The 25,722-nt window shown below is 39.2% G+C and overlaps 1 protein-coding gene across 5 annotated transcripts in view; it reads right to left on the reverse strand.

Moving 5' to 3' along the window:
• FAM135B (family with sequence similarity 135 member B) overlaps positions 1-25,722 on the reverse strand; it is a 200,287-nt gene that overhangs the window by 42,252 nt on the left and 132,313 nt on the right. For all 5 annotated transcript variants that reach the window (XR_012583565.1, XM_074557459.1, XM_014275756.3 and 2 more), the window contains 2 exons: positions 25,070-25,243; positions 14,341-14,467 (listed from right to left, as the gene is read on the reverse strand). Coding sequence is in view for 4 of the 5 variants with exons in the window: in XM_074557459.1 (XP_074413560.1) it covers positions 14,341-14,467; positions 25,070-25,243 (301 nt within the window). In the remaining variant the exon portion in view is untranslated. The remainder of the gene's footprint in view (positions 1-14,340; positions 14,468-25,069; positions 25,244-25,722) is intronic.

A 25,722-nucleotide genomic window follows, 5' to 3' on the forward strand; every position in this document is an offset into this window, starting at 1 on the left:
CCTAGGAAAACTTTTATATTTATACCATAAACATGTCTAGCTCACCTCACCTCCCTTCACAGCACAGAGACTCAGGCATTTTTGGAGCACAGCTCATCCCCTCTACTTTATATGTTGTTGTTAAAGAATCCTGTAATGGTTTGGGTTGGAAGGGACCTTAAAGGTCACCCAGTTCCAAACCCTTGCCATGGGCAGGGACACCTTCCATGATCCCAGGTTGCTCAGAGCCTCAACCAACCTGGCCTTGAACACCTCCAAGACTGAGACATGCAGAGCTTCTCCCAGCAACCTCTTCCAGTGCCTCACCACTCTCACAGAAATTAATTTCTTCCAATTACTCAATATAAATATACCCTTAAAATCCACTACCAAAATCTAACCAAATCTAACCTTAAAACCTCCCTTGTCCTATCACTTCACACCCTTACAAAAAGTCCCTCTTCAACATTTTTATAATGCACAATTTCCTAGAAATGTTCCTTGTTTTCTACTGTGTATGAAAAGAAAGGACTGTGTATGAAGAAAATTGAACTAGAAGTTCAGAGGCAGAAAATTCAGAGTTGTGCAGAGAAGTTCCACACCAGTGCTTAAAAAAATACAAAAAAAAAACCTTTAATACATATAGTTTTGATCTGGGGGGGAAAATGTGGAGCATCCTGAATTAGAGTAAGTATTTTCTTCCCTCAGAGAGGAGAAATGTTTCAGACATCATTATTTGGATTGTTCACTCAGCAGTAATTGCTGACTCCAAGAAGCTGACAATCAGCCCCAGATAATGTATTTTTGGGGCCAGTGTGAGCTTGGAAATCCTCTTAAGGAAAATTAGGAGCTGAAGGGACCTGAGATGGAAGTGAAGAGGTGAGCAGGGAAGGGAAGGTCTCATTTTGTCCTCACAGGAGAGAATGGCGACAGCCGATACAAGAGCTGGCTGAAGACTTTGCCAATGCATGTGGGCCAGTGTGGACCTAACAAACAAATTAAACTCAGTTCTCTTGCAGGTGAATTTTCTCTCATAGTATTTGGTAGAATTTGCTATTAAACACAGTGAACTTCTATCAAAATGCATGTACCAAAGTACTTGGCTCTGTGTTGCCTTCTGAAGGACAGACACAAAGTAAATGGTCACTCTGACATGCTTTTTATGTAATAAAAGAAACAATGAGGACTGCAGCTTCCTATTTAGAAATGCCAGGCTCTATTATGTGCTGACAGTCACTGCCAGAGAGAAAGTGACTTCAGGCTTGGATCTCTGTTCACGTAGGACAAGAGCTACAGGAATAATTGATTTTACAGTTCACTGCCCAAACAGGAAAAAAAGAAACGTGTTAACTTAGAAAGAAGTATTTCCTTCTTCAAAGTGAAATGAAACACCCTTCTTTTGGTTTTTTTCTTTTCCGTTCCAAAGACATTTTCCTTAGTGATTGCAAGCTGTCTAGTCCTTGTGACTTCACATTTCAAGACCTGCCACTTAAGCACCACAACAAACATTTTACAATTTTATTATGAGCTACAAACACAAATTAAATCATATCTTAAACTCACCTATTCACAGTGAATTTAGATAAATTGACACAAGCTGAGTCATGTAACTTAGCACAGGACACCATAGCAATTATTTAATGTGGGGAGCAGTGAAATTAGGATGCAGAGAGGATGTTCATATGGAAATATTTTCCGAACCTATTATAGTATATGCCTGTTTCACAGCTTCCCACAGAGCTGGTGGACTCAACTCAGCAGTCACACCACTCTGTCTCTGACCACAGAGTCTGGGGTTTCTTTCCTGCTAGGAAAATGTCATGTCAGTGGGCTACAATGTACAGGAGGAGAACCAATGCTGACATTGCATTGTCAGGCAGATTCTAGAAATAACCCAACTCTCCCTGCACTTGTCTATTGATGTTCCATTCGGGCTTTCTGAAATTTGGGTCCTTTTTTACCTTTCCAAAATTGACAGGAACTGCCTCAAAATTAAATATCAAAGTGATCAAATATTTGATGAGTTCTATTTTTAAGGAAGAGCATTATCATGAAATCAGACTGGTTAGGGTTATCCTGATATCCTATCCCTAAGCACAGGATGCACTGAACAGTCTCATTAATGAAATGTCCCTATTGCAACCACTCTTGCTCTATTTATGCAGAAGATCATGCCAATGAAAACTTATTTGGGGCTATTTGAAATTCCCCAACAAGCTGTGCTTGAATTCCATGGATACCTTGAGCACATGAAGCACACAAAGCTGCCATTTCAAGCCAAAAGGCCCAAAAGCCTCACAACCTGCTACTGTCTTAAAACTATTCTCAGCTACAAATACGTCTGTGTATGGAGGAAGAATTTGAATTACTTCAAACACCGGAGCACCATTTCTGCAGAAGGAAAGACTCAAAGGCAAAGACGGGAATCCTCCTGTCCAAAGAAAGGAATATATAAAGAACCAGACACAACAAAAATGCAGGAAGGATACGAAAGAGATGATAAAAATTAGGTCTCACTTCAAGGAGGTGGTGAATTTCCTCATTTTCTGTTCAAATTTTGTAGAAAACACATTTATGAGCTAGATGCTGCCACAAGCAAAATCTGAGGACCATGATTCAAGCATCATAGAAATACAATAAGAAATAGAATATATTTCTTTCTCTTAAGAAAGCTAAAATTCAAAGAGGACATATACATTAAAAAAATAAATTAAAAAGTCTATTTGGCTCTATTCCACATCAATCCCACAGGCTGAGCCATTGCTTTTATCAACACTCACTGGAATTAGTTGTGGGGAACATATATCTACAGTCTTACAACACAGTATGGTGTCATAAGAAGAATTGTGAAATATTTTAATAACAAGACTATAGACATGAGTGCCTTTTAGCAGCAGTTTATGAATTGCACCATTTGCTTTCCAGGCTACCACAGCAGGTGGCCAAGATCACTGAACCCTGTCATTTTGCTACCACTGGCTTGACTTCTGAAATTATAGGTACGATCTGAAAATAAGTTTCTAGTAGGTTATTTTGGTTCTTGATCACACAGACTCTCATAGGAGGGAAGAGATACAGTGCCAACCATGCCCACCCAAATCTATTTATTGAGAGCTTTGCCCAGAATTCACTGTTGAAATGTCTATAATCAGAGCAGTTGCTGCACGCTGGTTAATTACCTTTGTGTTCACAAATGGAGATAAAAAATGAAACAATCACAACACTATTTCTGATCTTTTCCTCATCTTAGCAAATTTAAACATTAGCAACAGTGTCAAACAATGGCTAAAGAGGAAATATTTAACTGTCTTTTGACAGTGAAAAATTACTTCAACCTTTATGAGTTCATTTTTTAAGCAGCTTGACATTTCGTTACCAAGGCAGAGTTTTTGTTTTATTGTTTCCTTCAGCCACAAGTGTTACCAAGTAGGTTCCTATGATTCATATGCAAGTGGAAAGAAATCATGTCTCTATTGACAGGGCTGTTATTTTTTATTATTATTTACAAATGCTCCTGCATATCCCAGACATTGTACTTGATTCATGATTGACTTCTATTTTTCCCCAAAGAGGTGAGTAAAAGATTTTGACTTCTATAGTCTTTGTCAAACCAGATCAGAAGAGAAATCCAACAAGTCTTGTGTTTTGCAAGCAATCACAGTCAAGAATTTGACGCTCACGGAGGAGACAGAGGTAAACAAAGAGAACAGAATAAAAACCTAAGCCCTGACAGCTTCAGAAATTGAATTCCTTCCAGCAAAAGTCTTCCTCAAATTACCCAAATATTGGTTTATATCACAGCCCTCACAGTTCCCTTCAGAACAAGGGCTGTGTCAGTGCTGTCATTTTGCACAATTGTGACAAATCCTACAAAGTTCACAGAAGCACCTTCTGGCAATGTGTTATACCAGCTCTCTCATGGGCCACAGAAATGGAGAGAAAAAGAATCCTTTTATTGGGTCTAAATAGGCCTTTTTTCAGGTTACCTGAATTTTTTCCATTATTGCATTGTGAAAAATAATTATTGTGTAAAAATAATCAACAGAAGATCTGTTGTGAGAACATTCTTCAAGGTCTGTTGCAAAACCAAGCCAAATCAATTTTCATTACTTCCCTACTTATTTTGCTGAAGATAATTCTGAGAATCAGAGTCTCATCACTCAGGTAATTTGAGTTGTCAGAGTGACCCAATGAGATCCATTAGATTTTTCTTTTAGAAATGTTTCAAAACCTGTTTTTTAATGAATATTATTTTATTTTATTAGTATTAACTTGTTATTTTATTTCAAATCACACTCAGAAAAAATCATTTACAGCCTGGATTAAAGGCACTTTCCTTCTTGCAAAAAATTGCTCTGCACACAAATTGCTCCTCCTTGGCCCAGGTGCTGTAATTTTGGTCTGGTTTCTTTGATGAGGAGGATGTGGTTTCTATGCCTTTTGCTGCCAGGAAACAGCTCAATGTCTAATCCTGTGATTATGCCACATTCCTGAAGTCTTCACTTATGACACTCTCAGGCAATGAATCATTTATAGGTCTTTCACACGCATGCAAACATACATCAAATGGAAAAGCCAATGATAAAATAATATACAGTCCTTTTTATCACTGCAGAAATCTACAATTTCTGTTCAAACACTGAAACAGAAATAATGGCTAATCAGAATATTTCCTGGGTATGTTACTTTAAGAGAATTACATTGATATGTTATAATTTACCACAACAAAATAGAGAACTTTTGAATAGCTGAAACTGTATAAATTTGCATAAATATTACATCTTCACAGGTTCATTTTCATAGCCCCATAGATACCTCCTGTATTATGCATAGTACATATACCAGCCCTCAAGTAATTTACACTCAAAGACAATCAAATTTCATGAGCTATGAGTAGCTTACTATTTATTCTGTAGCCCATAATTTTATGGCATTAAATAAAATACTTCTAATGAGTTCAGCAGTGGAGAAAGAGACTGATTGGCAGCTCTGGAGAGTTGAACTGTATTTGTTTACAAAAGAAACACAATGTGCAGAGCAGAACCAGAGCTTTACCACCCACATGAACATTACTGAGCACTGCCTTGGGGGTGTCCTGGTGTCCTGCTCAGCCTTTCACCCTTGATTCTCATCCGCCAGGAAGAACTAATTCCAGCAGAGACATTGCAGATTGCACCCAGGCCTAACAAAAACCTTTGAGATGGCAATGGTTTCTGCCTTGGGTCATCAAAGAGTAGATATATGATGCCTTCAACTGACTTTGGTTTTATCCTACCCACAGAAAGAATTTGGGAATATCTTGGGAGACCTTACAGCAGCCTTTCAACACGTAAGGGCCACTTATAAGTAATATGGGGACAGGCTTTATAGCCAGGTGTGTTGGGATAGGACAAGGGTTAATAGTTTGAAACTAAAAGAGAGCAGATTTAAACTAGATATTTTGTGATGAGGGTGCTGAGAAACTGGACCAGACTGCCCAGAGACATGGTAAATGTCCCATTGTTGCAATAGGACACAAAATAAAATGACACACACGCTGGAACTTCTAAGGTAAAAAAGAAGGGAAGTTTATTATTGACTTTGATATACATAGAATTTGAAAAGTGACTCTGGATTGGAGCATGAAATTGCCACCTCTCCAATGACACTAGTCAAACTAATAGTTTATTAATTTTCTTTTTCTCCAGAAAAGTATGTAAAAACAATGATTATTTGCATAAATGTGCATGAGAAACTCCATTACAAAAATATAAACATTAGAAGACTTAGAAGAACTTAGAAGAACAGGGCAGCATCCCATCCCTGGAAACATTCAAGGCCAGGTTTGAGGAACCTGTTCTATTTGATGATGACCCTGCTCATTGCAGGTTTGGACTAGATGGTGTTGAAAAGTTCTTCCAATCCAAACCATTCCATGACAAGGAAGAAAGGGATGAGTAAAGGCTTATCTGTCTTGACCTTATCAGATCTGCTTGGAACCAGAGGCAGCAGATGAAAAATACTGCAGCTCCTTCAACACACCCAGCTAATCTGGGATCATGCAGGGATTGAGTGCACAGATATTAACAATCTATCAGACCCTGTTCAAATACCATACTGTGAAGCTGGGAACAGCACAGGTAAATACTATGGTAAAACTGGGCTGACTGGAAGCTTGATTTCTCAAGGTTTATGCCAGCCAAAAAACTAGTGTAAACTCATTTTCCTCTGACTGTGTCTGGCTTACCCTAAATAAGTCTTTAGACCCATATTCTCACCCAAGTACTCATGTGTGTAACTGTATGAATATTCACATGCTTTTCCTGGTTTTGCAAAGAGCTTCCTTGAAGCATTATCCAGTTTTGACACAAATTTCTTTTCTTTTTGACATTTGAATACAGGTTCTGGATATGTGATTAAGTCATCTTCCAGAAGAGATTCTAAAATTATTCTTATTTTGCCATAAAACTACCAAAAATGCTTTGTTGGCTAAACTTTTGTCTCCTGCTATTTACCTCTGGTAGTGCTTTTGAGAATCATAATACACTGATCTATCTCTTTATCTTGCCCATTCTTACCTGATTGTCACACTGCCAATTTTTTTCTGATCCTTGGAGAAAATATAAGTCCATTTGAATGGAGTCAGTTGGTGTTGCACAAACTGATGTTGCAGGGACTGCACTTCTAAGTGTTCCTGCCTAGCATTGCGCCAAAACTAATAATTCTTATCAGCTGTGGAGATGTTTCTTGGGTCACTATGCCTGACATGATAGCTGTGAATAGAGGTGTAGGCTTTTCCTGTCACTTGAAGACTTGTTTCCACAAAACAATCCAAAGTGGTTGGAATAAGAGGGATTCTCTTTTCTTATCCCCCAGACCCTGAGCTGCTGTCTGGGACACTTGCCAATAGCAAAGGGTTGGCTTCCAGATGATGGATCTCCCTCCCCTGTGCTGTGTTGGCATCTCTGCCCACCCTGGAAAGGCCAGCAGCTCAGAAGCTGTGAGAGATGGTTTGGTCTCCCTTCAGGAGCTCTCTCATCATCAGAGTCAGTGGGAACTATTGTGCCTTAGGAGCCAAAGATTAGTGCTTCTCAGGGAATGTGAACGTGATTTTTAAGCAAGGTACCACTGGGAAAAATACCGAGAAGAAAGAAAAAGTGAATAATAAAACATTCTTTCAAAAGTTAGAGAGCAGCCAAGTCCAGCTCCTGAAGTGAGGGGTAAAAGGTCTGTTTCCACTGCTATTGCACTACAAAAATAAAGAAAAAAAAATATATTGCACAAGCCTCTTCCTAAAAAATTCCTGAAAGATCAATGCTGAACTCTCTAGAAAGGAATACCTTAAAATGAAAGAATGTCAGCCAGGTGAACCACAAAAATGGATGCCGACAAAGTGAGAAATTATGGTGAGGGAAGCCAAATAAATTCTTCAGTATATAAATGTAATAGTAGTTGTGAAAGAGAAATATGTTCTCCATGCTTAGTCTGCCTTTTACCACACTACTCACAACCCTCTAAATCAGCCATTATAAAAATACTTTCAGTTATGTAAGTCTAGATGAGATTTGGAAAGAGAATGCAACAATCTGATTTTTTTCCAATACATAAACAATGCAGAAAAATAGCAAAAAAAAAAAAAATGAAAAGAGCAATTTCCTATGAAACTTCTATTGCTTAATAAAAAGGAAAAAAATATCAGTCCAATATGAGCAATTCCAAGGATTTTCTCCAGAACAAGTCACCATCACCCTCCCATCTGCAGTCTCATGAGAAACTCCAGGTGATTTCATGCCATTTTCATTGAACACTCATAGCAAAAAGATTGCAAGGCTTTTTAAACACCATGTTTCAGGCCTAAACCCAAATTTATCTCAGTTTTGAGCTCTATAAAAATGCAGATCATTGCTTTGCTATACGCTGCACATGTCAGATCAGAAAGTAAGAACCACAGAAAAGAAATATGCCAGTGATTAAAGAAACCAGTTATTGTCACATTATTAGTCACATATTTTCTGCTACAGCTAGGAGATCATTTGGTTTTTTCTAGAGATCAGCCATTTATCTTCAGGCAACCAAAGATTAAAGATTTCATCAGTAATTATCACAAATGGTGCCTTGAACATACTAATTAAAGATACTTGTCATTTTACTTTATAAAGAGCAGTATATCAGCTGTCTTAGTGTTTCAGAATAATTATGTGTTGGACATCTGCTGGAGTCCCAGTCACAGCTAATCACCATTTGCATCAGCAAGACACCCAAGGAATCTTTTAAAACCACCCATTACAAATGCATCCTAACACATGAAAGAAGTGTTTGCCGTTCAAGACTCACACCCAAGCAGAGAAGTCTGAGATGAAAACTAAAGCATTTCAATGTAAAATTAACAATACTAGATGAAATTCTGATGCACACAACCTTGAGAAGTTATAACTAAAAGCTATTTTAAATACTGGGATTTTTTAAAATATTGATTTAAAAAAACAGTAATATGTGGCAGCTGTCTTAGACCCACAGAATCATATTAGATATTACAATTCTCACAATAGATCCTATTTGGGCACATCTCTAATGCACAATCACTGCAGAATCAAAGAATATTTTGAGCCGGAAGGGATCTACAAGGATCATCAAGCTGAACTTTTAAGTGAATGGCCTGGACAGGGATCAAATCCACAACTTTGGGGTTACTAGCCCTTTGCTCTAATGAACTGAAATAATCTCAGGGTCTTCTCACTTCAAGAGCTGAAAACGTTAACTATTTGGCCAAAGATCCATAACTACAGAGGGAAAAAAAGAAGACTAAACCACAGATGACTGCTATGAGACATAAAAATGTGGGTTTGAAAAATGTTTTGGCGCTAGGCTAGAACACCTCAGGTTTTGCATATGTTGCTGAAAAGATGAAAATATTAGCAAACTGTCTGTGGAAAAGAACATTTATCATCAACAAATTTTATTTGAATGACACTCCTGGTTCTTGTGTTATGCCAGGCATAAACCTCATGTCTTTTGGGATTGCTGCATCAATGCTAGATGAAAGAAGAACACTTCTCATCAAACACCAGCACCTTATTAATTAGAAATCATATGATTAATCAATCTGATTACTTAGAAGTCAATTTATCTGCAGTGCAACTGCTAGCCAAATGAAAATAAGATTACTGTGAGTACAGTTTATTAATAATCCCCAGTATGCCATTGATTCAACTTGATTATAACACAGCAGGCATGTGATGCACAGTATTACAAAGACATTAAACCAGCCTGACAACAGTGAACACAGAAGAGGTTTATGCTATTGGGTAAGGCACGGAAATCCTGAAGTGTTAGTGACCACTCAATTTGCAGATATGAAAGGAACAGTTTACTGTAGATAAATAAAACTGCTCTTAGGGCTCTTAGGGCAGCTGAGATCACCTGAAAGAGTGAGTCAGTGTGGAGTTGAGACACAGACCTTGTAACATCCAAAACAACCCCTTGAACTTTCTCACACAGAAAAGCAATTTAGCAGACACAGAGGGGAATTCAGATTCCCCAAAGGAACACCAATCACACATAGCTCATGAAGTGGTTTCGCCCCACCGCCATCTCCCATGACTGCAGTAGATATGATCCTATTTTGAACACATATCTACAGTGATATATATTCCCTGTGAGCATTGGTTATGGGCTGAAAATCACTTGAAAAAGTTCTAGTGCTTCTTATTATTTCATAGATTTTATTATTCTGTAGATTATTCTCTTCTAGTTTTTTGACAACAAAATTGTCTTTCTTCATATTTGTCTGACAACCAAAAATATCTTCTTTCAAATATCTTTGTTGTCTTAATTGTGCTTGATGGGAAAAGTGCAGTATCGATATAGAGAAAATGTTAGAGAGGGAGGAAAGGGGAAAAGTTCCCTGTTTGCTAGATAGGGGAATGAGAAGAGACAGAAAGACATTTAAAAATCACCTAGGTTTAAATAGAATTAATTATTATAACTACTCTGTTAAGCCAGGAGATGAGGAAAGTGTCAGTGATGTCCAGAAGTAATTTGGTGAGATCCAGGGAAAATGCACGTGTGCAATACAAAGCTGCTGGCATTAATTAATCTCCACAGTGAGAAGTCACAAGTGCAGAACAAGAACCCTTCAGGATCTGTCATTAAGCAGAGGCACCTCAGCAGCCCAAATGCAGAAGATTGGGTTAGGAAGTGGAAAGAAAAGCTGATTGATGCAGACTATCTTTAAAAATTAAGGCAGTCAGTTGCCTTTTCAGTGAGAAAAAGCAAATTAGTGACATAAACTAAATGAGCACTTCCACAGTCAACCTGTAGGCCTATAAAGAGCATTAACTCTCTGATGCCTCCTAGTCCTATCAGGAAAAAAGAGGATAAATGGAAAGGATGACCTATATATGATATACCAAGGTAAGAGTCTTCCATTTTGTATTCAAGAAATATCTGGAAAACATAATTTGGCAGTTTTAATATCATATTTCAGCACATTTCTGGCTTTCCTGAGGGTTTAAGACTACTGCAAATCCAGCCACTACTCTACTGTGTTCGAATCTTTTCTGAAGCATGAATGGTGAATTTTTTTAAAGTAGGGGAAAGTTCTTCTCTCCTCTCACAGAAAGCTCCCCTGGTCACATTCCCCTCTGGTTCCAAAAAAACCTTGCAGCATAAACTCAAAACACCATGCCACTAATCCATCTACTGCATATGATGACACTAGTGATAGCAAAATTTACTTTTGTGATCCAATCTGCTTCTTGAATTTGTAGAATTTATACCAAACCTATGAAAATGAATAAATTGGGAAATTAGTAAAGCTTCAGACTCCACAAACTACACCTTTCCTGGGGTTTTATGCTTAGACCTGGGGAAAAGGTTGCAATCATTTAGAGTTCCTACACTGGAATTCTGAAGTATTCCGGTAAAGTATTCTGGAAGAATAATCTATCTGCAGCTGTCAGGGGAAAAATAAGCTCTTTTTGGTTTACTCACAATAACTAAGGCTAAAATAATGAAAGTCTTGACTGTTTTCAGTCCTTGAGTTAACTGAATAATCAGATTTGGTTCCCTAGAAAAGATACTAAACAGAAAGCACTTGCTCAGGACATGCATTTTAAGAGCTTAAGCCTGGAGATTCCTTAGATCAAAGAAAACCCAGAAATGCACATGAAATGTAGAAGGAGATGAAAATAGAACTATTCAAACTAAAAACTGGATAGACCAACTATCCATAGTCCATAGTCCAACCATGGACTAAATGTTCCATGGCAGTTTATGATATAAAAGGAAAGTAACCAACATCCCTATAAAATTGATTTTCCCATGTCCTGCCTCTCAGTGAAGCTATGTCAGCCTTCGAAGACAAGATCTATTAATGCTTCACCCTAGATTTAGCCAGTTGCTTCAAATCAGAATTGTTTACAAACAGAAATATGTATGGTATATTTTGAGTTCTGTTATTCAACAGTTACTAATTCAGACATGCAGTAGAGAAGGTCCAAACAAAAATATACATAAAGTAATCAGAGAGGTCTGCAGGTTTTGGGGATTTTAATTTCATGAAAAGTATAGAATCCATTCTTATGCCCACTAGCTGTGAGGCAAAATTTTACAAACCAATTGAAGTTTATTAAATACATTCAAACAACCTGGAATCATATCTACAATTTTTTAGATGGAAGAAAACTTGACCCAGAGGTGAGCACTTCAGCAAGGTAAGAACTAATATTACTCCTCTTCCTTCAATTCCTTACAGCCTGATATAAACTTCCATAAAAACCAGCAGTCAGTCTCATGCCCTTTGCTTGGAGTTAGGTGTAGCCCCACAACAGTTTCTCTTCTAGCTCTGAATTATTTTTTAAGTTAAGACAAGAGAAAATAGCTTTTGCTCATTATCATGCATCATGCAGAGGCAAAAAAGGCCACCATGGTCTATTAAATGAAAACACTCAACTCAATAACAGATGTCATGACTTATGGAGGTTTCTGAAGCTAAGCAAATGCACATCTGGCCATGTGGACTGTGCAGAATTATATTTATGATGGTTGGTGTGTGGCATTCTGATGACTGCAGGGCAGCAGTGTGCTAAAGCCAGTTCTTGGCAGAGAAATTTCCTTTCGGTATTTCATAGTTCATCTGCTAGGATAATAATAATTGTATTGGCTCTGACTGGGATGGAGTTAACTTTGCCCATGGCAGCCCTCCCAGTGCTGTTCTGGGCATTGGTGGCTGCAGAGGTGTTGGTGGCACTGCAGTGCTTTGGCTCCTGCTGAGCATGATGGCTCAGGTTTATTTTTCAGATTCTGTGCTGCTTCAGTGTGTAGTTCTGAGTTTCATATTAGGGGATGTTAAGGTCTCTGCACAGAGCAGGTAGACAAAACAATTCCTTCTCTAGCTGGGGACCAAGGACAAATGATCCAAATCTCATGCCCAAGAGCATAAACATCATGAACTGAAGAGAGAAAACAAGAAGGATGGGACTTCATAAACTAAAGCTGTAATTGGACAATTACCTCCAATATGCAAATGGACCAGAACTTATAAAAGTGAGAGACCTCATGACTGGTTGCCCATTTTTTGTGACCATGTTGGATTCATCTTGGGTGTAGCCCTGGCTGGGCTCTTGTGCTGCCCAAGGTGTATCCATTGAAACCTTTTAATAATCCCTACTTTATTCTTTAACTCCGTTTGGTCTCTGTTCTAGGTCAGCCTTCTCAAGGTATCAAGCACCACACTGTCTCCAACGTTTCCCCATCAGCAGGGTGGGAGTGAGCAAAATCCTGCGGGGGGGAACACAGCCAGGCCAGCTGACCCAACTGGCCAAAGGGATACACCACACCACAGGATGTGTGCTGAGCATGAAAAGCTGAGGAAAAGGAGGTGAAGAGGGAGCATTCACTGTTATAATGTTTGTGTTCCAGAGAAACCAATTCACACCCTGAAGCCCCACTTCTCAGGAAGTGACTGGACATCACCTGCTAATGGGAAGGAAAGAATGAATCTTTTGTTCTCCTTTGCTTCTGCACATGGCCTTGACTTTGCTTCATTAAACTGATTTTATCTTTACCCACAATTTTTCTCTATTGCACCCTGTCCTGGTGAGGAGGGGAATGATAGAATGTCTTGTTGAGCACCTGGCTTCCAGGTAAGGTCAACTCATCACAATTATCCTGCCATTAAAAAAAATTATTCAACAGAGATAGGTAGAAGATAGAGTTTCCAGCTAAGGAAGAAAGTAAGGAAGGAAATAAGTTGTTTTTTTTTTTTTTCTAATTATAACAGAGCAAGGTTTTTTCCACTGAGACTAAAAGCAAAAATGGGAGGGGAGAGCTTTCCATTTCTCTTATTTCAACTTGTCTAGAGGATAATGAAAATAGGCACCACTCTCCATAGAAGACTCTCTCTAATGTAATGAGATTGGCCTAAAATACAAACAATTATTTAAATGTCTATGATGTGTACCAGAGAGGCAGAGGTTGAGGTCAGTTTGTTTGCCAAAAGCATACACTGACCCAATGTTTGGGACAGCAGCCTCAGGCCAAACATTCTCTCAGCCCTCGTTAATTCCCTGGTAGTTCCTCTGCACCAAGTGCTCTAGGCTTGCATATTTTTAATATTTATACAGAAAAGTTTTGACAGAAAAGGTTGAGGGAAGCTGAGGGCGGCATGTTAATCAGAAGCCTTGATTCAAGGTTTCTTAACAGGTTAATGGTTGCAATATTCTGGGGTGAGTTTCTAGAGCTGAGGAAACATTTTTGACAAAAAGAAAAAAACAACTAAAAAACAAATTCAAGACAAATCATAGCACTTAAAAACATAAAAAAGACATTAGTAAAGAGATCAGCAAAAATCAATAATCATTTTAAAACAACCAACTTTCTTTTAAAAATTGCACAATGAGCTCTCCTTTTTACCTGTGGTAAGTAGCAACATCAAAGACACACACTAACTGTGGCACTGTCACATTGTGTGTAACACCCTGTCACCAACACACACACTACTCTGGACACAAAACCTCCTTTCATAGCATCCTTAATAATGACTCATATCCTCTGACTGTCATACACAAGAACTGAAACCAGGACCTTTTCCTGAATAATTAATTTCACTTTCTAGCAGACACCTGGTTAGGTGAATCCTGTGTTAAAAGTGTCACTGTCCCTGGGGGGTATATCCATATATCTTGAACCATAAAATGGCCCATGGAGGTGGGGGCTGAACACCCAGGAATTGTGTAGCCAAGTGCCAGATGGTTCATGCAGAAATGTTTGAAGGGTTGTTCTTCAAAAAAATCCCTCTACAGGAAATATAAAACTCCACAGACTTTGTGGATGCTCTGTGTGATGGAATTGAAGCAGGACATCATTTCTCATCCTCCTTACCTCTGAAGAAGTGGGTTTGCAGTAGCCAGCTCCAAACACCAGATTTTCTAATGACATACTGGACTGGTCTTGTCCTGCCTCCAGGTTGCCTTTACCAAGCCATGAACCTTTGCCTGGACGAGCAAAACTAGAAGGAGAAAAATCGAGAAGAAAAAAGTATTCAGAGGAGCATTGTTAGAGAAGAAGCATTGTTGTCCCAGTATTATTTCCTTGCTTAGAAAATATTTACAATTTGGGTGAGTTTTGCTTTTGTTTATTTCAAGTTGCACTGTAAATTCATGTTTTCCTTGAAAATTATCATTGTCCAGTGTGCAGTAGCTTAAGTAATGTAAATTAAGTTTGCTTTCTAGGCATTCAGTAGAGTGGTTTGACTGTTATCTTTAACTCACTCCTTTCTCTGCTATCTTACAGATCTTTTTCCAGCATAACATCTCACCAACACAACCTTTCTGTCTATCCACATGAATCACATTCTTATGCAGCCTCTCATCAGTTTGCACCTTGATGGATGCAACATCTTTGTCCTTAACCACATCACCGTTCCTCACCAGCATGAGTTGTGCATGATCTCTCCTAATTACTGATATCTTTTCTAGCTCATCCCAAACTTATAGATTGGAAGCTTGGTTGCCACTTCTCACTCTCCCGTGGCTTTAGTTTTCAGCACCAAAAGAATAAGATTTCAGCCAAAAAAACATTTCTTTTTTCTGGGTGCAGTGTGATTTCACTGTTATCCAAATTCTTACTCAAAAAACTGTCAGAATGTAAGCTGTTTTATTCTCAGTGATGACTCTTGTGGTTAGTGCTCCCTTCTGGCTATATTTGTACATTTGCTATTGAACACCAAGAATCCATTAAGGGTGGAATAACCTGTCTGAAGTTTACTCAGCATCAAGCCCTCCAGAGTATTGGTGCACAGTCAGGGTTCATACTTGGATTAATCCTGAGCAGTACTTACACCCCAGTTAATGATGCCTTTATATTCATTGGAGAGGAATTGGCATTTCCAGCATGAGTCATCTCTTGCTGAAGCAGTGATATCAAACAGATCAGAGGAATTTTACCCTCCAAGTATTTAATTCTAATTGTGGACTGTAAAGAGAGGCTAGATGACTGTCTCATCAACAACTGGAGATGAGAAAACCATACTGTTAGTCCCTCTGATAACAAATGCTGTACACAAACTACATCAATATTTCAAGAGGGAAATCAATCTACTTATGGGGAATGCAATGAGTCAAATTACCCACTGTGATCACTAAAGTGCAATGAAAGTACCCAGAAGGGTTCTTTAAAAACACGCAGGCAAAGGTGGAACTGAAATAATGAACTGTATAGAAAAAGAGAAAAGACATTTGCTGTTTTTACCAAGGGCAGAGACAATGCCACTGGCTTTGTACTACAGCTTCCAAACTGGGATCACCATCCACAGGTATCTGATGCCCATCCAAGCATCCTAAATCTCATTGTAGCCAGGAGACCTGGTCTGCTTGAAAGAATAAAACCTTCCAGGATGGAGAGCACAAAAAACATCTTTAAACCATAATGTGCCAGAACTAGAAGCCACAGGGAAGTGCCACTCCTGCTGCAATGCCTTTCCATTCTGAGTTTTTTTCTCTGTGTAGATGTGCATCAAGTGCCCATATCAGGTCAGATAAAACTAATGAACTAATATCTACACCAGATTCAGTTTTTAAGGACAGATGGAATTGCTGAGTGCTCTGCAGAAACACACAGAAAACAGAGAATCATAGAATCACAAAACACCCTGAGATGGAAAGGAGCCGCAAGGATCACCAAAATCCAACTCTTAACCCTGCACAGGGCAGCCCCAAGAATCACACCATGTGCCTGGGAATATTGCCCAAATGCTTCTTGAACTCTAGAAGGATTTATATTAAAGATACAAACAACAAAAAAAATCTTAATAGCCATACAAAAGATGAGGTTCTGGTGTGAAACCGTTTTGCAACATTGCAAAAAGAATGTCAAGCAAAATTACAAATTGGACCAGTTTCAGAAGGTTAAACACAAATCCCCGTCTTGTCTGTAGAAGAAAACTGCTACTTGTTATAGATAAATACTGGCAAAAAGGTCATTCCATAAGAAGGAGGATGGGGTAGAACAAATCAGCAAATATCTATTCTTGCTTATGTATATTTTAATTTATGCAATCAAAGCAATTTCCAGCTGGTTGCTTCTAAGCAGCATGAAGCTTTTCCATGTATTTCCTACATGCACCATTTAAGATAAAAGCAATAAATAAACAAACAAATAAATAAAGCTATTTCCAACAGACAAGAGCTATACACTGCTCTGAATAATTTCAGCTGTTATTGAACAATGTTGTCTGCTGTGGTCTGCTGGAAAGGTTCAAGAAACAAAAATAAAAATGATGTGGTATCAGAGAGAGAAGCTTAAACAAATGTTCTGTGCACATGAAAAACTCCTCATTTGAATATGAGCAAAGCTTTCAAAGGTTTAAAGGGAAAGAAGAGCAGTTTTTAATGCCTTTTTTATTTATCTTTTGCTTTTACAGCAGAGAAGGGGTTTTAATCTCCTGGTTTTATGGAAATTGATTTCACATAGCACTGTAAAACAAAAACCTTCTTTTGGGAAAAATGCCAAAACATCATCAGTCTGCTGAGGGTAAGTTTAAGTGGAAGGCTTAAAAACTGCTGAGTCCCTGTAATGTTATCTGAAGTACATTATGATGGAAGAAAATTTTTATTAGCAATAACAGGATCATTTGCTACATCAATTATTTTTTCGCTGTATTTATTTCTTCTAATTATTTCTGTAAACATTCTCATTTGTATGAATCATGAACCTTGGTTACTTACGTGTCCATTTGGACTATCTATTTAATAGCACTGATTTAGCATCAACATTTAGATCCTTATCCAGTATGATAACCTCAGATTTTAATTGGAGTCAGGATAAAAAAGGTCAAAAGAGGCAACGTGTGCACCCAAGAGGATTAAAGTGTGTGCAGAACTATTAATATTTTCAGTGAAATGTTTCATGGGTTCTCTTTGAGCTGGCCTTTTGATGATGTTATCCATGAGACCATGAGTGGCACAGGTAAACTGGCTCAGATTACCAAGAGAATTTGTAGATGCCTAGCCCTGGAAGTTTTTAAGGCCAGCTTGGATGGGGCCCTGAGCAACCTGGTCCAGTGGAAGGTGTCTCTGCCCATGGCAGGGAATGAGATGATCTTTAAGGTCACTTCCAACCCAAACCATTCTATAATTCTATTATTTTTTACCCTTATCCTTCAAAGGAGTCTCCCAATTATTGCAGCAGTCATCTGTGGACACACAGTACGGTAAACTGCCTTGAAAAGTCCATTTTTTTCCTTCATTATGGCCTGCAAGATCCAGCAATCAAAATTTAAGACCTTTCTGACTCAGAGATTATATTCAAGCAATTATTTCCAGCAGTCATGGTTACCTTCTATGAATTTGTGTCCATGACTTTGTGATTTATACTTTTGGCCTCTGTGACATCTTTTGGAATGAATTGCTTGTTGTAATAAGTGCTGAACTTTCTGGTTCGTTTGAACTTGTTATTGCAGAATTCAATGTGGCAACATTAGGTTGTTGTGAATTCATTGTGGCAACACTAGGTTCTTGTGTAGCACAAAATATTAAATTATCATTCCCTGGTTTTTTCTCTTCTGTGGACAATTATCTTACATATAAATGAAATTAAGTTTCCTAGCATAATAAATTGAATGGCCTTGATAAATGTTGATTCAGATGTGTTATTGAAGCAAATCAGAAAAATTACTTTAGAGTAGTTTAATAGAAAACCATGCTCTCTTTTAGATTCACCTGCCCAAAAAAGAAATAATTTTCTTTCATTTTTAGTTTTGTTTTGGGTTTTTGGGCTTTTTGTAGCAGGGAAGGGTTTAGTTATTTGGGGTTTTTTGGTAAGCAAAACAATTTTTTTCACAAAACAAAGTTTTTAGCAGAATGGGGGAAAAAATTAGGATCTGATTCTTGCTTGGGGAAAAAAAAAACCTGTCTTGTATTATATGAAATTATCAAACTGTAAAAAAACCCCAAACAACCTCCATACATACAATCATCACATTTCTAATGACAAGAAATTTCAATCTTATGAGCAAACCAGGAGTGGAAATTCAAGAAATGAATTTGTATCCCATTTAGGCCAGATCCTTGGAGAAACTACTTTTTTATATCTCAGTCCCTTTTACATAAAATACTACTGCTTTAAAAATTGAAAATACAAGTCAGTCCCATAGAAATAGCATAACTCAGGATTAAACCCTCACAGTCCTCACTAATGCAAACATCTATTTGCATTTCACCAGTAACTGCCTTCTCCTGCAGATCAGAAAAATTGTAGTGACAACAATAATTTCCTTCATTGTTTTAACTCAAACCTTTAATATAGCTTTTGGCAAATTCCTATTGGCACATGGCCATAGGGTACAGGGGTGATCTCTTATTTTTTATGAGAATAATCTGTGGATGTTTACAGATTGTGTTCTTCTAGACATGATCCTCTCTTAGCCAAGGAGTTTCACTAAGGTTATAATCAATGACTGTAAAATGTTCTGAGCTTTTTGGGTAAAATTGATAAGGTTTATGAAAAATAAATTTTAATGAAAATACATATCTCTCCTTAGATACCAAACAGAGATGAGGGGGGATCTGGTTTGAAATCTTTAGTGATTTTTGACTGCTGGAAAATGCTGGCTCATTTGTCCTGAACTTAACCTCAACTCCTATAAAACTTGAAAGCAGATAAAGCCATGTGGTGATATTTAATTTACTTTTGAGTGGGATTTTTCGTTTTAAATTTGACTCAGAAATTATCATGCTTTTCTTATGTGATTTCTCAGCTGGTAGCACAGGAGAATGACATGACAAAGTGGATGTTTACCTTTGCAGATATGAAACTACCAAATAAAAGAAAATCCAAAGGAACAACCACCCAGTTATTACAGATGAATTCCTAGAGGAAAATAATATAAGCCTGTATTCTTCTAATAAACATATTATGGGAGGAATAGCTCTTTACTGCATAAAAATTCCATTTTCTTTTTACAGATTAATTTCTTTGCTAACAGGGTGGAGAGGCGGAATAAGTGAAGAACTTTAGTCCCCAGTATAAAATTTGTGCAGTTTCAGACACCAGCTGCCCATAGGTAGGAGTCAACAACACTTCCAGCTGTAGGAGAATGGACCTGCATAATTTGCACCCACATTCAAGGTACACAAGGCAGCCCAGTGTGTGTATAATTTATAGATAGATCAGTTGTGCTTTTGAAGAAGAGGAGAATGCCTGGAAATAAACAAATTTAGGTGAGATAAAATCGCTCAAGAAGGGCTGGGCTTGGCCTAATTCCTCAGTGCAGTGAAGCAGAGAACAAGATCAGGGCTAGATCTTTAAATGCACTGTGTCCCTCTGATTCTGTTTTCTCTTCCAGAAAGAACAAGGTAAAGGTGCTGAAAAATTGAGTATCTGTGTCTTGGTTGCTCTACCAATAAAATTTATATAATATTATTTCCCCATCTCAGATTCCACCAAGATTTCTTGGTTTTCCACAGTGATTTGGAGATTAACAATTAAGAATTCAATGTAAACAAGTAAAATTCTGAAAGCCTACTTTGTTTATTTTCACATAAACTTATGTATGGAATTGGGGAAAGGAATAGAAAGTTGAGGAGAATCCAGAAAGCTGGGAAAAAAAAAAAAAAAAAAAAACTTTTCATGTGCAAGCAAGGGGAAACAGGTTTGCCAGCTGCCCATGGCAAAGGATCTGCTTATCTGCAGCAATTCCAAGACTGGCTTTTTTTAATTTCCTTGGTGGTTTAGATTTTTATTTTTTGGGAAGCAGTGAAGAGCTCTCTAGAATTAATGAGCCATGTTTCTTGTGTTTGCCTCCTAAGTGAGTCCAGTGTAAGTGAGGCACTGTGCTTGCAGCATGCCTGAGACTTTGCAGACCTCTACACCACAGACCCACCACATTTTCCTTTGGAAAAGAAACGAAATATTTCTTGAAGTCTGAGTTATGCTGGAGTAAAATGTCTTTCCTAACAGCTGCAGCTGGGCTAATGAGCACTGGCTGCACTCTCAGTCCTGGCTAGTGACAGGGAGCTAAGGGAGAAGTCAGTGCCTCGAGCCAGAAACCAAACTCATCCATACAAATGAGAAAACTTGAGTGCAAAGCCCCCACTCCTCCTCCTCCTCACCTTCCTCTTACCAGTGTCTGCTCACATTTAGCCCCTGGATCTTAGGGAAGAGAATTGAAGGGATTTAGTCTATGCCTCAGCAGGGGAGCAGTCTCAACCTTGGACATTGTTCCTTTATTTTGGTTATCTTTTGATATGAGCTCACCTGCTCATCTCCTGTCACCCTGGGTAAAATGAGGTTGCCAGAGGCAAGCCCTCAGCTTTCCAAAGAGAACTGCCACTTGTGTCATATTAGGATGTAGCATCCAGCTCCTGCTGTGGGTTCTGCTCTAATTCTCCCACATTCTAAATGTCTGAAATTCAACTCCATGATCTGCAGGGGCCAGAAGCACTCAGTGCAGACACCACAGCAGCTGTCCCTGCTCTGCCCCAGCACAGCTCCAGCCATGGTGTCGCAGTGTCCTGCTGTGCCTTGGCAAAGGGTTTGGGCTTAGGAACCCCTCACATGTGAGGGGAGAAGTGTTTCAGGTTAAGAGAACAGCTATCACAGCCACTGACCCTACAGTGCAGTTCTTCCCTATTATTCCACTCCTGCCTAGAAAGGTCTTGAACTTGGTCCCTGGCAGTTCAGCTTCCTGAGACACTCCTGGGATGCTTTTTAGAGAAGTCAAAGATCTCTAAGGATCAGAGAAAGAGTTTTGAAACAAGATCTGCCTCAGTGCTCTGCAAGGACAAGTAAAACCAAGCAGTCTCTTCCCTGTTGCAGATGGATGCAGCTGCCCAAGGAGCAAAGAGATGAGGAAATCCAAGCACCAAAGCATCACACCATGCTTGTGGTCATCCCACAGGCCCAGCAAATATGATTTCTCTGGAGATAAGTGGGCCCACAGGACCCTCATGAGGTTCAACAGATCCAAGTGTCACCCTGAGTTTGGATATTCCCAGGTAAAGTACAGACTGAGACTCGTTGAGAGGAGCCCTGCAAAGAAGAACCTGAGGGTTCTGGTGGATGGAAAACTAGAGAGGAGCCAAATTTGTGCAGCTCAGAAAGGAAACCACATCCTGGGCTGCATCCAAAGCTCCATAAGCAGCAGGTGAAGGGAGGGGATTGTGTTCCTCTGCCCTGCCCTTGTGAGACCCCAGCTGCAGTGCTGCATCCAGCTCTGGCATCCCCAGCACAGGAGATTGTGGGATAGTGTGGATCTCTCAGAGCAGGCCCAGAGGATCAAAAGTGATCAGAGGGCTGGAGCATCTCTCCTCTGAGGGCAGGCTGAGAGAGCTGGGGTTGTTCAGCCTTGAGAAGAAAAGGTTCCAGGGTGACATTGCAGCACCTTTCAGTACCAAAGGGTAGCTTATAGAAAAGAGCAAAAGAGATGTTTGACAAGGGGAGGTAGTGATAGGAAAAGGGGAAATGGCTTTATAAAGAAAAAGAGATTTATTTCAGATTTTAGGATGATTTTTTTTTTTTTTTTTACTGAGAGGGTGGTGAGGCCCTGGTGCAGGTTGCCCAGAGAAGCTGTGGCTGCTCCATCCCTGGAAGTGCTCAAGGTCTGGTTGGATGGGACTTGGAACAACCTGGGACAATGGAAGTTGTCCTGGCCCATGGAAGGGGAGTTGGAACTAAAATATCTCTAACGTTCCTTCCAACCCAAACCATTCCATGGTTCTGTGCTGACAAAGCTGGAGATGAGTTCACTCAAAGTCTGCCTCATCACCTTCCTACTCAGCCTCTCACTTTTTCAGTAAATCCACAAAGCCATTAGCAGTTGCCATGAACTTGGACTCTGTCAAAAAGCTGTGTTACACTTTCTAGAAAAGCTGAATCACAAAATTCCCATCCAGAAGCCTGCAAAGGATCCTAGACGTGAATTTCATTCATGCTCAGGCTGGTAAAAGGTGAGGGCTTCAAAGTCTCAAACCTAATGTAATATTTATTATATCAGAATTTTTAACCAGGACAAACATCAATATCAAAATGTTCACTTGTCAAAGAAGCAGGAGGTAATGGAGGCACACTGGAAAGGTTTCCCCAGCAGGAGCTGTTTGTGAGTCTGCACAACACTGAAGGGAAAAGCCTGGATTGGTCTTGCTGGTTTTCCTCTTTAAACACAAACAACATGGAAGAACTTGAACAAAAGTATCTATTTTGTCATCAGAGCTGACAAAATATGAAAAGCTGAGTCCACATGGCATGTATGAGCCTATAGATGTGCCTCAGGCAAAGTGGTGTTGCAGGAAAACGTCAATACAGCAGTGAATTTCAATTTTACATAATTATTTTCAGGGTAGGTCTAGAACTTGCAATTTTACAGATAGGTCTACAGATATGTGTAGGAAAAATGTGTATATACATTATATACACATTACAGTTCAAGGCTGCAAATGAAACCACAGTGAAACACTGCTAGATTTTTTTTTTCTTTCATAATGTACTTATTCCCATCTTTGGATGTGTTCCAGGCCAGCCTGGATGGGGCTTTGAACAGCCTGGTCTAGTGGCAGATGTTCCTGCCCATGTCAGGAGGGCTGGAACTAACTGATCTTTAAGGTCCCTTCCAACCCAATCCATTCTGTGATTGCATGATTTGGTTTTTTTTTTTCCTATACTGTGACAAAAAAATACTCTATAGTCATTCAGTTTCTATTGCGTTATGAAAAAAAAATTGATTCTTTACTTAATTTTTTAATGCCCCCAATAGCCTCCAGTGAAAAATGATAAAAAGGTAAGTTCTGAGCTGTGGGAAACCCAAATAAGTTTTAATTGGCTGGTTTTGTTTTAGAGTGCTTGGAGGTGCCATTTATTTTACATTACTGTCTTCATCCTGATTTATACATAGAGAATGCATGATATAAAAACTCTTTGGATTTGGAATATTTATCAAGAAGAAGATAAATCCTCACTATCACTCTTTAAAATGATTTTATGGGCTTAAGCAAATGAGACTGTATATTGTGTTGCCAAAAATCTTCATTCCACCACATTAAGTAAATGCATTGTATACTTCACAAATGTCCACAAAATAGTATTTTAAAAGCTATAATAATCTGACTATGGAGCAGTTGCTCATCATGTGATTTATGCCTAATAACAGTAACAAGGCTGTGCAAGGCCATTCATTAGAGGATAACACAGAACTGGAAACAGTCATTAAGCCTCTTAAGCTATTGTTCTTTCATCCTTTCCTGTAGTAGAACAATGAACAAATTATCTGATCAAAACTCTCTGGTTAGAAGTAATGCGTTACAATCTAATTCACTGTTTAAAAAGTCAACACATAGAAAATCAGAGATACAGCAGTTACCTGTATCATATCAGCAGGACACAGATATGTCACTCTGATCTGCTGGTATGAGACACATCCCTGCCACATCTCACAGCATCATTCAGCCTTAGAATGGATTGGTTTGGAAGGGACCTTAGAGGTTATCTTGTTTTAGCCTTCCTGCCATGGGCAGGGTCATCCTCCACTAGACCAGGTTGCTCAAAGCCCCATCCAATTTGACCTTGAGCAGTTTCAGGGATGGGGCAGCCACAACTTCTCACAATCTCAGTCTCAGCCTCTTACAATCCCAATTCATTCTGTGGAATCATGTTCAAGCAATCCCTTTACACTGATAGAGAAATGAAACAAAGAAGAATTAAGTCAAAACACCAAACCTGAGGAAAACAAACTCTACAGATTTGTCTATCCTTTCTGACACCGCACTCTTTGCACAATATTTGACAAAATTAAGATTTCTTGGTCATTTCAGAAAAAAGACCTTGCTGGAGTTAAGGGAAGCTGAACAAATATGAATGCTGCATTTTACTTCAAAACCAAAGGAGCTCTCTCCCTCCCTCCCTCCCTCCCAGCCCTCTCTATCGCACGGTCTGACAAGATTGGACTCTAAGTAAATTGCCAGAAAGACCTTTGCTTCCCTTCACCTGCTCTAAATATTAGAGGATATTGACCTCCAGCCCTGTTTTACTTAAAGCAGTTCTGAATTATTTTCTTGTCATTATGAATCAGATAACACAAAGCACACCTAGACCCCATAGCAGCTGGTATTAGAGTGCCGCACAGTCAAACCAGATGATGCTGCAAAGGAAAATCCAGTGGAGCCTTAGCCAGCACTGACTCCTGCGTGCCTCCTCCAAACCACTTTATGAATTATGCTCATGCACAGAGGCCATGGATGAGTCCAGCTGCCATAAATGCTTTACAAATCATCAGACAGGAAAAAAATGCTTTTAGACTAAAGACGCAAAACAACCAAGGAAAACACAATTTGCGCTTTCCTCATTACAGATGGAGAATAGAGATCAAGGCTAATCCAAATTCTTAACCTCTTTCCAAAAATGTTGTTATTTTTTGACCAGACCTCCAGTGTCTTACCTAGGGAAGAGGCCTGTGTCACAGTTTTGTTCTAAACCCCAATCTCCAGCTTTTCATCCCACGACCAAAAAAACCCTTTAAATTAAATTATCCTCTCTACTTCTCCCATCCAGTGAGCAAACTGTATGAGACAATCCAGCAGAGGAAGCTCCCCTGCCTTCCCACAGGTATTCCTGTGCCCATTACCTGATCAGAGGCTGGTGCAGAGCCACCAGGGAGGCATGCACCGTGACGGAGACCACGGAGAGGTGGAAGTAGTCGAACATGACAGGAACATGGTGGTGCAGCCCCCGGCGGGGGTGGAAGTGCAGGCACAGAGTGCGGCTGCTGATCATGGGGATGGCTGGCACGTCCCTCAGCCTGCAAGGAAAAGGGGTTGGCAGGGGTCAGTGAAAGGCTGAGCTGGCACAGTGCTACAGGCAACAGACAGAGATGGCTTGAGGAGAAATTTTGTCACTCTCCAGCTTCGTAAGTGTTAATGTAACTTAAGAGCATCTTGTGTTGTGCTCGTGCCAAACATAAATATTAATACTAATGTAGATGTAATTAATATAAATAGAAATACAAAAAACATAAAGAACATATGCAGTTATATATGAATATACAGTATACAAGAAGAACAGATGTGACACAGTTCTGGTTTTCCCTGGTGATTGCCCTTGATGTCCAGATATGCACTAGTAGGTACATCAAGATCTAAATAGCAGAAGCAAATGCATTTAGCAAACTGTTCAGTTTATTTGAGTGTTCATAGATGGTACACCACACTGCTTGTGTGTGGCATTCACATTCTCTGAAAAAACCCCTCTGCCCAGGATTTTTCTCCTGGGAAGCTTAGA

This window comes from Zonotrichia albicollis, chromosome 1, assembly GCF_047830755.1.
Source record: "Zonotrichia albicollis isolate bZonAlb1 chromosome 1, bZonAlb1.hap1, whole genome shotgun sequence".
Taxonomy (NCBI): Eukaryota; Metazoa; Chordata; class Aves; order Passeriformes; family Passerellidae; genus Zonotrichia; species Zonotrichia albicollis.